Source organism: Tursiops truncatus, chromosome 13 (assembly GCF_011762595.2).
Source record: "Tursiops truncatus isolate mTurTru1 chromosome 13, mTurTru1.mat.Y, whole genome shotgun sequence".
Lineage (NCBI taxonomy): Eukaryota > Metazoa > Chordata > Mammalia > Artiodactyla > Delphinidae > Tursiops > Tursiops truncatus.
The window spans coordinates 14,896,928-14,912,103 of NC_047046.1; the positions used below are offsets into that span (position 1 = coordinate 14,896,928).

A 15,176-nucleotide genomic window follows, 5' to 3' on the forward strand; every position below is an offset into this window, starting at 1 on the left:
TCCCCTGCTGGGAAGTGGCACCATCCCTTCTGAGGCCACCAAGATCGGGACAAGACAGACCAACCCGGGACCAGTTTGGGGGTGAGGAGCGTGTTCTTTATCTCGGGAACACAAAGCCTCGTTGGTGAGTGCCAGGCACGATTCCGGGCAGGAAGCCACGTGGGACAGGAGGCGGCGGTGGGAGGAGTGGGCAGGATTTCCAAAGCCCCTCTTGCGGGCTGGCTGCCAGGAAGCAGGGCCTGTAAGTCCCCTCCTCCCACAGCCTGAAGACAAGGTGTGCGTCTGCAGGCTGCACCCCGGCTTCCTCCTTCCTCAGCCCTACTCCACAAAGTGCCCTCCCCTGCCCCCGCTTTGGAATGGAGAAGTAGGAAGGGGGAAGCTGCCCAAGCGTGAGACTGGGGGTTGGGGGAATGCGGGGGCGGGGAGAGTGGATATTTCCAGAGCTTGTGGCTTTGTGGCCAAGGGCAAGGCCAGCTGAGAAGTTGTGCCTTGCTGTCACTCAGCAGCTCCGCCCACCCCATCCCCCAGGACATGGAGACAGAGACAGGGGGGAGGCCTGCCTCAGCAGCTTGGCAGGGGAGCCCCGGAAGGAAGCGTTTGGAAGCAATGCCCCATTTAACAGAGAGGAATGCTGTGGCCTGGGGTGGGGAGGTAGATCCACTGGCCGCAGAGCTGAAGCCACAGCTCCAGCCTCTGAAGACAAGTGTGTAGGGACCTCACCTCCTCCAAGCCATGAGCAGTTCCAAAGCAGGGATGGGTTATCTCTATATAAACACACTCCAGGGCCCAGCACCTCTCAGCCTGTGTGCTCTCGGAGGAGTCACTTATCCCCCCTGAACCTCCATCTCCTGTTTGTCACTTCTAGCCCAGGTATTGCCCTTCCTTGGCCCTGTGCAGTCCTGACCTGCACCCTCATCCTAGAATTCTGCACACCAGCCTACAGACCTTTGTTCTCTTCTAGGAGGGGCCATATCCTCTTGCCTCAGGGCCTTTGCACATGCTGTTCCCAATACTTGGAATACCCCTCCTCTCCTCTACTCACCCCTCCTCACCCTTCAGGGTTTACATGTCACTTCCTCAAGCAGGCCTCCCTGACTCCCTCCTTGCACTTCACCTCCCCTGGCAATCCTGTCAGCATGTAATGACATATTTGCAGGGCGATTTGATTCATCTGGCATCCCCATTAGCCTCTAAGACCCATGAAGACAGGTTTTGTCTTATCCACTGCTGTATCCTCACACAGTGCCTGGCACATAGAAGGTGCTCAATAAACACTGTTAAAAAAACCACCTCCAAAAGAAGAGAAATTAAGAAGGGAAGATTCACACCAGCTTCAAGATGATGGTATTCTCTAGGGATGGGAGGAAGGGAATGGGTCTAAGGAGGACAAGATCCAAAAAGGGCTCAACTCTATGTGGAGTGTTGTGGCTAAGAGGGTGGACTCCACACCCAGATGGACTGAGTTCAAAACCCACCTTAGACTTGACACCAAAAGCACAATCCACAAAGGAAAAAGTGGCAAGTTGGATCTCATCACAATTTCAAACTTTGCAAAAGACCATGTGAAGAGAATAAAAAGAGAAGCTACAGACTGGGAGAAAATATCCAACAGAGGGCTATCTGGAACACCCAGACCCGTATCTAGAATACTCAGAGAAGTCTCAAAACTCAACAGTTAAAAAAAATCCAGTTAGAACATAGGCAACAGACTCGAACAGATATTTTGCTGAAGAGGATATACAGATGGCAAACAAGCACATAAAAATATGTTCATCATCATTAGCCAGTAGAGAGATGCAACGTAAGACCACAAAGATACCGCTCCACACCGATCAGAATGGCTAAAACAAAAAATAGTGATGGCAGCGAGGATGTAGGAAAAAACTGGATCACTTATACATTGCTAGTGGGAATATAAAATGGGACAGCCATTCTGGAAAAGAATACGGCAGTTTCTTAATTTAAAACAAAAGCAAAAACCCTAAACAGGCACTTACCATATGACCCAGCAATTGTGCCCTTGGGCTTCTATACCAGAGAAATGAAAACTTACGTTCACTCAAAAACCAGGACAGGAATCTTCACAGTGGCCGTATTCATAATAGCCAAAGATAGGAAACAACCCAAATACCCTCCAACATGAGTGATTAAACAAACTGAGGCATATCCATCCCATGGAATGCTACTCAGCAATCAAAAAAACAAACACCTGTAACAACCAGCATGGATCTCAAGAGAATGATGTTGAGGGACTTCCCTGGTGGTCCAGTGGGTGACTCCATGCCCCCCAATGCAAGGGCTCCAGGTTCATTCCCTGGTCGAGGAACTAGATCCCACATGCATGCCGCAACTACGAGTCCACATGCCACAACTAAAAGGTCCCACATGCTGCAGTGAAGATTCCACGTGCTGCAGTGAAGATTCCACGTGCCACAGTGAAGACCCGGCGCAGCCATAATAAATAAATAAATATTTTTTAAAAAATAAAATTTCTTCATCCATTAAAAAAAGAGAGAGAATGATGCTGAGTTGAAAAAAGCCAATCTCAGAAGGTTACATAGTATATGATTCCAATTACTATACAACACCCCTGACATGACAAAGTAATACAGATGGAGAACAGATGAATGGTTGCCAGGTATTAGGAAGGCAGGAGGGAGGGGATGGGTGTGGCTATATAAGGTTAGCTTGAAGCATCCTCGTGATGAATGCTCTGTATCTGGACTGTGGCAGTCATAGGAATGGACATGTGATAAAATTGCATAGAATGAGGGAATTCCCTGGCGGTCCAGTGGTTAGGACTCCGGTCTTCCACTGCCAGGGGCCCAGGTTTGATCCCTTGTCAGGGAACTAAGATCCCATAAGCCGGCTATATGGCCAAATAAATAAATGAAATTGTAAAAATTGCATAGAACTAAATACACACACACACGAGTGATTATAAAACTAAGCATTTTGAATAAGGTGGGGGGATTGTATCAATGTCAATATCCTTGTTGTGATCTGGACCGTTGCTGTGCAAGATGTCACCACTGGGGGAAACTGGGTGAAGCAGTATGGAATCTCTCTTTTTATTTCTTAAACTGCACAGGAATCTACAATTATCTGTAAATAAAAAAGCTGGGGCTTCCCTGGTGGCACAGTGGTTAAGAATCCACCTGCCAATGCAGAGGACGTGTTCGAGCCCTGGTCTGGGAAGATCCCACAGGCTGCGGAGCAACTAAGCCCGCACACCACAACTACTGAGCCAGAGTGCCACAACTACTGAAGCTTGCATGCCTAGAGCCCATGCTCTGCAACAAGAGAAGCCACCGCAATGAGAAGCCCGTGCGCCACAATGAAGAGTATCCCTGCTCGCTGCAACTAGAGAAAGGCCGCATGCAGCAATGAAGACCCAATGCAGCCAAAAATAAATAAATAAATAAATAAAATTTATGGAAAAAACCGAAACAAACGCTGGAGAGGGTCTGGAGAAGAGGAAACCCTCCTACACTGTTGGTAGGAACGTAAATTGGTGCAGTCACTATGGAAAACAGTATGGAGAGTCCTCAAAAAACTAAAAATAGAGTTACCAAATGATCCAGCAATTCTACTCCTGGGCATATATCCGGACAAAACTCTAATTTGAAAAATACATGCACTCCAGTGTTCATAGCAGCACTATTTACAATAGTCAAGACATGGAAACAAACTAAATGTTCATCAGCAGATGAATGGATAAAGAAGATGTGGTGTACATATATACAGTGGAATACTACTCAGCCATAAAAAAGAATGAAATAATGCCATTTGCAGCAACACGGATGAACGTAGAGATTATCACACTAAGTGAAATAAGTCAGAAAGGGAAAGACAAATACCATATGATATCACATATATGTGGAATCTAAAATATGACACAAATGAACTTATCCAAGAAACAGAAACAGACCCACAGATATAGAGAACAGACTTATGGTTGCCAAAGGGGAGGGGGGTAGGGGAGGGATGGATTGGAAGTTTGGGATTAGCAGATGCAAACAATTATATATAGAATGGATAAACAACAAAGTCCTACTTTGTTCCCCTACCACAGGGAACTATATTCAATATCCTGTGATAAACCATAATGGAAAAGAGTATGAAAAAGTATACATATATATGTACAACTGAATCATATATAACTGAATCACTTTGCCGTGCAGAAAAATTAACACAACAGTATAAATCAATTATACCTCAATAAAAAGTTTTTTTAAATAGTGTTACTCTACAAAAAGAAAATACATTTCCTTACATGAAAAAACAAATTATTTAAAAAGGAAAAATAAGACGCTTGGAAGCAAAGAGGACAAGACGCTCGTGTTTGTTATTTCCAGTTGGCGGACGCATGAGTATTTGTAATATTACTCTGGGTACTTTTCTCTATTACCACTCCCGGCAGTGCTGTTTTAAAGATTAAATTAGATACCGTAAGTAGAGTACTCAGGACAGTGTCTGACCCACTGTAATTGCGCAAGCTATGTCACCTCCTCCCCTACCCCCCATCCTCCAAATGCAGATTCTGGGTCCCTCCAAGCTGGTTTCCACAGGGTAGTGCTGATGGCCCCTCTGCTCTATCTCCCTAACCAGGCTGGGGGCTCCGTGAGACAAGGCTAGGGTAGCCAGCAATGGGAGTGGACCATCAAAGGGCTGGAACATAGTAGGACCTCAGCACCTTGCCAGGGAGTGAATGCCTGCCCCCCAAGGACCTGGCAAACAGTGGGTGTCCAATAATTACTCATTTGAACAGACATCTGAGCACACAGCCACATTAGTGAGGCCCCATCCCACCCATCCAGGAAGAGGTTTGACCAGACATGGGGCACCGAGGGGCAAATTATTGGCCAAGAGACCCACGTCCTGTTCACTGCACCCCAATTTAGATTGGGAGTTCAAGCCTCCTCCAGACCGGGCAGAAGATGCTCCCCTCCCTGCAGCCCCCTCTCTCTCCCTCTCCGGGTGGATTCTTCAGGCCTCAGGCAGGCAATGGAATGTTGTGTCGTTGGTTGCCCGGGCGACCGAGGCTGGCTGGGTGGCTGCCTTCCGGGAATACTGAGCGTGTAAACCCTCCATCAGAACCCTCCAGGGCCTCCTCTAGGCTAGTGCAAACTCCAGAAAGAAAGCAAGCCTTGGGCAATTGCCAGGAGAATGGCAGTGCCCTGGGAGAAATATTTCCGACTGGCCTTGCAAGAGAAACTGTCTACGTGAGTGGCGTGGGGTGGCAGGGGGGGCTGAAAGGAGGGCAGGAGCAGGTGGGAAGATCCCTCCCTTCCCCCTACCCCTGGGTTCTGGCTTCCTCGGGCAGTTCTTGGTGGGGGATTATTGCCCCCACTTCATAGAGGAAGAAACTGAAGCTCCGAAGGAAATGGCAATTTCCTCAAGGTCTCACGGGTAGTTAGGGCAGAGCTGGGTCAAAGGCCCAGGTCTCTAACCTGTTCTCGATCCCCATCCCTAGTTGATATCCAGCTGAGATTATATCATTTGATCCAAGGTGGGAAGGAATTACTCTTCGAGCTCTTGCCCCCTCTCACTGCAAACTGCATTTTAAAGGAAGAGTGGAGGAAGCTTGTCCGGTGCCTGCCTTGTTTCAGCAGTGTGGCCGGGGGTCCCATCTTCAGTCTCAGAATCAGTAAAATGGGAGGGTTTCCCCTGGACCAGAGCTGGGAGAGCCTTGCCTAGTGGAATGGCAGTGCATCCCTTCTGCTCCCTACAGGGCCGACCCTGCGGAGCTGTGTCCAGCCCCTCCTCTCCCCTGTGAGCCTGGCTCCAGATCCCAGCCTCCCCCTGGATCCTTCCCGCAGAGGTCAATAGGCAGCTCAGTCTCAACTTGGCCTTAGCGAAGAGCTGATCTCCCTGCTTCCCACTCAGCCCGCTATCAGCAACAACCTTCCAGCATCTAGGTTCCCCTTCGACTCCTTTCTCCCCCTCTCGTCACCCCATCAGCTCTGCTCTCCAGTGGTATCCAGAACCGCCCCCTCCTTACCTCTCTACTGCACCCACCCAGATCAGAGCCCCATCCTCTCCGCATTATCCTGTGACCCGTCCCTGGTCCCCTGCAGCTGCCCTGCCCCTCCTGTTGTTCTTGCTCCCCACAGGAGCCAGAGGGGATTCCCTCCTCTGCTCCAAACCCTCCCAGGCCTCCCACCTCACTCAGAGTCAAGGCCAAAGTACCCCCTCATCACGGCCCACCGCAGTCACCCTCACAACTTCCCTGATCTCAGTTCCCGTCTCTCTGCTCCTTCCTCCCCTCCAACTGCACTGGCCTCCTGGCAGCTCCTTCTACACACCAAGGTCCTTCCCTCGGGGTTTGTCATAGGCCATTCCCTCGGCCTAGAATCTGTTCCCTGCGGTATCCTCATGGCTCCCTCCCTCTTCCCCTTCAAGCTTCTGCTCAGATGTCCCCCCCACAGAGACTTTTCTATCTTCCTATTGAGAGAGTCCCTTCAGTCTGCTGAATTTTTCATCTTAGCACCTGCCATGTCCTAGCATTATTTATTATTATTTGCTAGCTTTTTTTCTGTGGTCCCCAGCAGGACGGCAGCTCCTGGAGGGCAGGGATCTGTCTGTCTTGATCAGGGCTGCATCCCCAGTGCCCAGAACAGTGCCTGGTACAGAGTAGGTGCTCGGGACAATTTGTTGAATGAATGAAAAATTCAACAGCCAGGAGGTAGCTAGTTGGGGTATGTCAGGCACCAGTGGGGAGTTTGGGGGCCCTGACTCTTGCCTCCTTCACCCTCACCTCTTCCTCGAGCCCCTCCAGGAAGATCCAGGGGCAGAATGTGGACCACGTCCCACCGCCACTGCTGCGTCTCTTGGAGAAGAGGCAGGAACTGGTGGATGCGGACCAGGGCCTTCAGGCCCAGAAGGAGGTGAGCCACTCAATGCAGTCCCTGAAACTTTTGGGGACAAAAAGTTAAAAAAAGATGGGAAGAAAAAGATGGGAAAGTGATGGAGCCAACTTATTCCTACAAGGTCTGAGACAAATCACCGTCCTGAGCCTTGGTTTCCTCGTCTGTCAAATGGGGGATCAAATGAGATCAGTGGTTTGTGCAAATAAATGTGCGTTGAGCAGCTACTGCATGCAGGGCACTGCGCTGGGATCTAGAGGTCTCACCACAGTCCCTGCCCTCATGGGCTCACAGCTTAGAGAAGGGGACAGACAAGTGTCCAGGTGGTGATGGCTGTGAGGGGGGAAGCACTGAGCAGGGGCTGTGGGAGCCCAGAGAAAGCCCCTATCTCTACACAGGGGTGGTCATGGAGGACTTCCTGGAGGAAGTGATGTCTTAGGGAATGCTGAATACCTTATCCAGCAAAGGGGGACAGGGTGAGGAGGGAGAAACAGGCAGAGGGAGCAACATATACAAAGACAGGAAGGCAAGGACAAAACACAGGTGGGTAAGAGGCTAGAAGACAGTGTCAGAGGAGAGAGGGTAAGATGAGGCCCCAAGGAAGAGCAGGGATGCTGACACGCAGGGGCTACAGGAGGGAATTTGGGCTTCATCGTGGGTGGTGAGAGCCACGGGTGGATTTGAGCAAGGGTGCAGTGACAAGATTAAGGGCAAAAGGGACTTCCCTGGTGGTCCAGTGGTTAGGACTCCGCGCTTCCACTGCAGGGGGCATGGGAACTAAGATGCTACATGCCGCAAGGCGCAGCAAAAAAAAAAAAAGAAAAGAAAAGATTAAGGGCAAAAGGTGAGCGAGGTTAAGTGTGAGCGTGAAAGCGCTGGATAACTTGAAACCCCAAACAAACACAGACACCCACTCCTTACCCCCCAGGTGTTCCAGACTATACAGGCATCCCTGAAACAGCGGTGGGAACAATTGGAACAGAAAGAGCAGGAGTTAAAGGGGTCCTTTGTCCGCTTTGAAAAATTTTTGCAGGTAGGTGGAGCCTGCTGGGGGGAGGCAGGGCAGAGGGTCACAAAGTCACAATCCTAAAGGAGCCAGACATAAACTTAAAAAGTGGGCTTACCAATACAAAAGGGAGTGGTGGGAAATACACACTACTGCCTGAAGCATTTTAAAAAGCGTGGGAGAGGAGTGGGACCAAAATCAGAGATTCTGGCTGGATTTGGCCCGTGGGCCATCTATTTGCAACCCGTGACTCAGCGTGCGAATGTTGGGGTGGAGTGGATGCGGCAAGCTCCGCAGGCTCCCAAGTCCTGGGGGTCGTCGCCTCCTCTCCATCCCTCCTTCCCAGGATGCGGAGGCCCGGCGCAGCCGCGCACTGCGGAGGGCGGCAGAGGAGCGGCAACTGGCGGGCCGCCGGGAGGCGGAGGCGCTGCGGCTTCGGGCTCAGCTGGAGGAGCTGCAGCGGGAGCGCGCGCGGCTGCAGCGCCTGCTTTGGCGCCTCGAGCCTTGCGCGCGCCTGCTGGGGCAAGTACTGGAGCAGCTGCCCGAGGTGAGCGCCCTGCAGGAGGTTTTGGTGTTCAGCGCCACGTGCAGCCCCAGGCAGCCTCAGGGACGGCTTTGGAAGTGTGCACTACTGGAGCGCTGACTGTATGCCAGGAGTCACCACTTATTGAGCACTAACTGTATGTCAGGAACACGCTTTGTTCTTGAATTCTTTCCAAGGTCCAGTGAAGTGAGTCTTGTTATTGCCAACCCCATTTTACAGATGGGCAACTGAGGCTCAGAAAGATAACTTACTCAAGGACACACAGGCAGGTGGGGGGAGGGGGAATCCAAACACTCAGTATTAGTTGAATGAAACAGTGACTTAGTATTAATCACAGGCAGTGAAGCTTAGCTAGGTTTGATGGTGGAGGTGGGGAGGGGCCGGAGTAATCACACTTCTGGGGCAGGGGCTGTGTGATGCCCCTATTTCACAGTTGGGTTGAGGAGGCGCGGGGGGTGGTAGGGTGAGGAAGGGCAGGGGGGCTGCAGTCCCGGTGAGTCCCCCTCCCGACCCCATCCCAGTTCCAAGAGGTCCCCGAGCTGGTGGCGCGCTTCGACGGCCTGGCCGACACGCAGGCGACGCTGAGGCTCACGGAGCGCCAGAGGCTCGCGGAGCTGGAGGAGGCGCGCGCGCGGCTGCGGCGGCTGCGGGACACCTGGCAGGACGAGCTGCTGCGGCAGGGCCAGCGGCGAGCGCAACTGCTGGAGCAACTGGAGGCGGCGCGGGAGCGCACGCTGCACTGGGTACCGCCGCCGGGAGGAGTTGGGCGCCCGGGGCCCCAGCCTCCCACCGCCGGGAGGAGTGCCATATGGGGCAACGCTACGCTCATGGGCAGGTTTCAGGCATCGGAAAGCACTTTAGGGCGCAGGAGGCCCTTCCTATGAGAACTTGACACCCGAGTCCAGCACTCCTCTCCCTGATAGCACCTAGGGGCATCTATGACTGGTGGGAAGTGGACGCGAATGTGGTCCCAGCCCTCCTCAGGCCAGCTCACACCTTAATGGGGAAGGGGGCGGTGTTCTCCAGGAATCCAAGTATATTCAGATCCAGAACACCGCGGCTGAGAAGACCCTGCTCCTGGGACGCACCAGGATGGCCGCACTCAACCTGTTCCAGCTAGTGTGCCAGCACCAGAGGCGGCCACCTGCCCTGGACATCGAGGACACCGAGGGGCAGCTGGAGCAGGTGAGGATCTCTCTTTATGTCACCTCCAGCCCCCTAAGGGTTGGGAACATCATGGTGTCTGAAATCCCGCCTTCTCTGGGTTAAGCATGACCCTCTGCGATCAAAGCCCAGTCTCCTAGCTCCGTGGCCGCCCGGGCCCCTGCCCGGGAGCCCTGGGTTGGTCTCGGCTCTGCTGGTCACCTGCTATGAGGTCAGAAGATCTCCTCTGGGTCTCAGTGCCCTCACTGTGCAGGAGGCCGGGGTATATACTGATGGGTACAATACAGTTATGCCAAGAGTTCTTCTGTCTCAGGATCAAAAGCACAAACGTGCCATCGATAAGAAACCAGGAGGTGGAGACTCACCTTTAATTAGTCCCTGACCCTCTGGCTCCCACACAGTCAGGCCTTGGCTTCCCTGGGAAGCGTGAGGGCAGCGTTGTACAGTGGTTTTTCTTTCTGTACGATGGCATTACAAATGTCATTGTGTACCAAGTACGCCCGGCTTTTCTATTCACTCGGGTTTGCAAGGTGGTAGAACATGTGACATGGTTTACAACAGAGGCAGGGGGTTTCTGACTTTGGACACTTCTGTTGATTCTAGTGGGTTCCCAAAGCATGGCCCCTTTGAGAAGTGGAGGAAACACCCCTGCCTTTAACCCATCCCATCCCACTCCTGTCCTGCAGCCAGAATTCCAACCAAATGCCAAGAACTGGGTCCCCAGAGCCTACCTTTGTGCCACATCCTGAGTCGGGTGGATTCGTATGTACACCACTGTTCTCTCAAGTGTTGCCCGGGTACCCCAAGGTACAAAAGACAAGTCTAGGAGGGACAGAGGCTTGATATGAAGCAACAGGCAAAAGCCAGTCCTTTTTATCTTATTTTATTTTAATAGAGCTTTATGGAGTATAATTGCTTTATTGGAGTATAATCTTTATTGGAGTATAATTGCTTTATTGGAGCATAATTGGAGTATAATTGCAATACTGTGTTAGTTTCTGTTGCACAACAAAGCGAATCAGCCATATGCATACACATGTCCCCACATCCCCTCCCTCTTGAGCCTCCCTCCCATCCTCCCTATCCCACCCTCTACGTCATCGCAAAGCACCGATTTCCCTGTGCTATGCTGCTGCTTCCCACCAGCCAACTATTTTACATTCCATAGTGTGTATATGTCGATGCTACTCTCACTTCGCCCCAGCTTCGCCCTCCCACCCCATGTCCTCAAGTTCACTTTCTATGTCTACCTCTTTATTCCTGCCTTGCAACTAGGTTCATCAGTACCATTTTTTTTTTTTAGATTCCATATATATCCATTAGCATATGGCATTTCTTTTTCTGACTTACTTCACTCTGTATGACAGACTCTAGGTCCATCCACCTCACTACAAATAACTCAATTTCGTTTTTTTTTATGGCTGAGTAATATTCCATTGTATGTATGTGCCACATCTTCTTTATCCATTCATCTGTTGATGGACATTTAGGTTGGTTCCATGTCCTGGCTATTGTAAATAGTGCTGCAGTGAACATTTTGGTACATGACTCTTTTTGAATTATGGTTCTCTCAGGGTATATGCCCAGTAGTGGGATTGCTGGGTCATATGGTAGTTCTATTTTTAGTTTTTTAAGGAACCTCCATACTGTTTTCCATAGTGGCTGTATCAATTTACATTCCCACCAACAGTGCAGGAGGGTTCCCTTTTCACCACACCCTTTCCAGCTTTTTTTTTTTTTTTTTTTTTTTTTTTTTAACCGGTACGCGGGCCTCTCACTGTTGTGGCCTCTCCCGTTGCGGAGCACAGGCTCCGGACGCGCAGGTTCAGCAGCCATGGCTCACAGGCCCAGCCGCTCCACGGCATGTGGGATCTTCCTGGACCGGGTCATGAACCCATGTCCCCTGCATCGGCAGGCGGACTCTCAACCACTGCGCCACCAGGGAAGCCCTCCAGCATTTATTGTTTCTAGATTTTTTAATAATGGCTATTCTGACTGGCATGAGGGGGTATCTCATTGTAGTTTTGATTTGCATTTCTCTAATAATTAGTGATGCTGAGCATCTTTTCATGTATGTCTTCCTTGGTGAAATGTCTATTCAGGTCTTCTGCCCATTTTTTAACTGGATTGTTTGTGTTTTTGATATTGAGCTCCATATGTTGTTTGTATATTTTGGAGATTAATCCTTTGTCTATTGTTTCATTTGCAAATATTTTCTCCCATTCTGAGGATTGTCTTTTTGTCTTGTTTATGGTTTCCTTTGCTGTGCAAAAGCTCTTAAGTTTAATTAAGTCCCATTTGTTTATTTTTGTTTTTATTTCCGTTACTCTAGGAGGTGGGTCAAAAAGATCTTGCTGCGGTTTATGTCAAAGAGTGTTTTTCCTATGTTTTCCTCTAAGAGTTTTATAGTGTCTGGTCTTACATTTAAGTCTCTAATCCATTTGGAGTTTATTTTTGTTTATGGTGTTAGGTAGTGTTCTAATTTCATTCTTTTACATGTAGCTGTCCAAGTTTTCCCAGCACCACTTATCGAAGAAGCTGTCTTTTCTCCACTGTATGTTCTTGTAATTTGTCATAAATTAGGTGGCCATATGTGCGTGGATTTATCTCTGGGCGTTCTATCCTGTACCATTGATCTATATTTCTGTTTTTGTGCCAGTACCATACTGTCTTGATTACTGTAGCTTTGTGGTATAGTTTGAAGTTGGGGAGCCTGATTCCTCCAACTCCATTTTCCTTTCCCAAGAGTGCTTTGGCTATTCGGGGTCTTTTGTGTTTCCATACGAATTGTAAAATTTTTTGTTCTAATTCTGTGAAGGATGTCATTGGTAGTTTGCTAGGGATTGCATTGAATCTGTAGATTGCTTTGGGCAGTACAGCCATTTTCACAATATTGATTCTTCCAATCCAAGAACATGGTGTATTTCTCCATCTGTTTATATCATCTTTGATTTCTTTCATCAGTGTTTTATAGTTTTCTGAGTACAAGTCTTTCACCTCCTTCGGCAGGTTTATTCCTAGGTATTTTATTCTTTTTGTTGCAATGGTAAATGGGAATGTTTCCTTAACTTCTTTCTGATTTTTCGTTGTTGGTGTATGGGAATGCCAGAGATTTCTGTGCATTAATTTTGTGTTCTGCAACCTTACCAAATTCATTGATTAGCTCTAGTAGTTTTCTGGTGGCATCTTTAGGATTTTCTATGTATAGTAACATGTCATCGGCAAACTGACAGTTTTACTTCTTCTTTCCCAATTTGTATTCCTTTTATTTCTTTTTCTTCTCTGATTGCTGTGAATAGGACTTCAAAAACTATGTTGAATAAGAGTGGTGAGAGTGGACAGCCTTGTCTTGTTCCTGATCTTAGTGGAAATGCTTTTTCACCATTGAGTACGATGCTTGCTGTGGGTTTGTCATATATGGCCTTCATTATGTTGAGGTAGGTTCCCTCTATGCCCCCTTTCTGGAGAGTTTTTATCATAAATGGGTGTTGAATTTTGTCAAAAGCTTTTTCTGTGTCTATTGAGAGGATCATTTGGTTTTTATTCCTTAATTTGTTAATGTGGTGTATCACATTGATTGGTGTATATTGAAGAATCCTTGCATCCCTGGGATAAATCCCTCTTGATCATGGTGTATGATCCTTTCAATGTGCTGTTGGATTCTGTTTGCTAGTATTTTGTTCAGGATTTTTGCGTCTGTGTTCATCAGTGATATATAATTTTTTTTGTGATATCTTTTTCTGGTTTTGGTATCAGAGTGATGGAAAGCCAGTGCTTTTTGAACCAACCATCTGATCTTACCAAGGAGAAAGGTTCAATGGCGGCGGGGAGGCAGCAACTATGCCTTTAGCCTCATAATACTCCCTGGTCTCCAGGGCCTGGGGGCTCACACCCTGTGTGGGTAATGGTAGCTGCCAGAATTGAGTAACCAGGCTTCATTTTCATTGTGTTATTTTTCCAGTTACCCCTTACTTACGGCAAGGAGTTATTTAATCTCTTTCCACTTTTGGTAGAGATAGAGTTTCCTTGTCAGATGTTTATGTCAGTGACAAATGTGAAGGAAGAGCCCAAGGATAAGTTTGCATCAAGTTCTAGGTCTTGGCAGTGGATCCGTGGGTGTTCACTAAGTTTGTACCAATAAATAGGTTAATTAAAATAAAGGAGGGTGCCCCATGGAGAAGATAAGAGTAGGTCATATACCAGTGAACACGACTAATCCAATTAAAAGGAATAAAAATTGATGCAAGTGAAAATACTAATTCAACTATAATGCAGGTGATAGCCATCTAGAAAACTGAAGGTGCCCGCGAATCAACTGTTTGGGAAGCTTGGACTGAGGCTTCAAAAACCCAGAATGGGGGCTTCCCTGGTGGCGCAGTGGTTGGGAGTCCGCCTGCCGATGCAGGGGACACGGGTTCGTGCCCTGGTCCAGGAAGATCCCACATGCCGTGGAGAGGCTGGGCCCATGAGCCATGGCCACTGAGCCTGCGCGTCCGGAGCCTGTGCTCCGCGACAGGAGAGGCCACAACAGAGAGGCCCACGTACCGCCAAAAAAAACAAAAACAAAAAAACAAAAAAACCAGAATGGTTTAGGCCAGGTTCACTGCCCCAGGGAACCACCATCATTGCTGTCTAATAAGGGTCTCTATCCCCCACCCCTGCTTTGCAGCCTCTGGGGTTTTGAGGGGGGGTGGGTACTGGACACTCAAGAGGCTGGGATTTGACTCTGGCTGTGTTGGAACCCCCAGGTGAAGCTCTTCATCCTGGACCTCTCCGCCATGCTGGCCAGCCTCCATCAGGCCAAGCCCGCCGTCCCCGTCTCCTGACCCTGACCCAGGTGAGCAGTGGGGGAGGGGCCCCCAGGAGGTACACAATTCCTGCGGGGTACAGGCTGGGTGGCTCTCACCAGAAAGACAGGAGGGCTGTGCCCGCTCAGATTGCAGTGGGGTGGGCATGAGGAGCACACAGCAAATACTAAATGAATGTGGGCTACATGGAGGGCACCAATCCCACATCCACCATGGGACCTGGGACCTGGTCCTCCCACCCAGGGCAGATGGGGGATTTTTTTCCTCTTAATAAATTTATTTACTTATTTATTTCTGGCTGCATTGGGTCTTTGTTGCTGCACAGGCTTTCTCTAGTTGTGGCGAGCAGGGGCTACTTTTCATTGCGGTATGCAGGCTTCTCATTGCAGTGGCTTCTCTTGTTGTGGAGCACGGGCTCTAGGTGCACGAGCTTCAGTAGTTGTGGCTCACGGGCTCTAGAGCCCAGGCTCAGTAGCTGTGGCACACAGGCTCAGTTGCTCTGCGGCATGTGGGATCTTCCTGGACCAGGGATCAAACCCATGTCCCCTGCATTGGCAGGCGGATTCTTAACCACTGCGCCACCAGGGAGGTCCCCAGTTGGGGGTGTTTAAACAAGCTGATGTTTGTCAGATGCTTGGAATGGGGCCTGGTGCATAATTTCCGGTAAATTTTAGATGAGTGTTTGGTAAGTAAAGGAAAATAAAGGAGGACCAGCAAGAGGGTCACACGGCAGACACCCAATCCTGGGGCGCTTGCTCACAAAGGCTCCTCCGTCGTGGACTGGC

At 49.5% G+C, this 15,176-nt stretch overlaps 1 protein-coding gene across 1 annotated transcript; it reads left to right on the forward strand.

The window, feature by feature from the left end:
- Nucleotides 1-5,169: 5,169 nt before the first annotated feature.
- On the forward strand, nucleotides 5,170-14,513 carry CFAP73 (cilia and flagella associated protein 73). Its single transcript, XM_019950566.3, has 7 exons — nucleotides 5,170-5,225; nucleotides 6,782-6,890; nucleotides 7,798-7,902; nucleotides 8,222-8,422; nucleotides 8,941-9,180; nucleotides 9,446-9,604; nucleotides 14,332-14,513. The coding sequence occupies exons 1-7, from the start codon at nucleotides 5,170-5,172 to the stop codon at nucleotides 14,407-14,409; spliced, it is 948 nt and encodes a 315-aa protein (XP_019806125.2). The 3' UTR covers nucleotides 14,410-14,513.
- The last annotated feature ends 663 nt before the right edge of the window (nucleotides 14,514-15,176 follow it).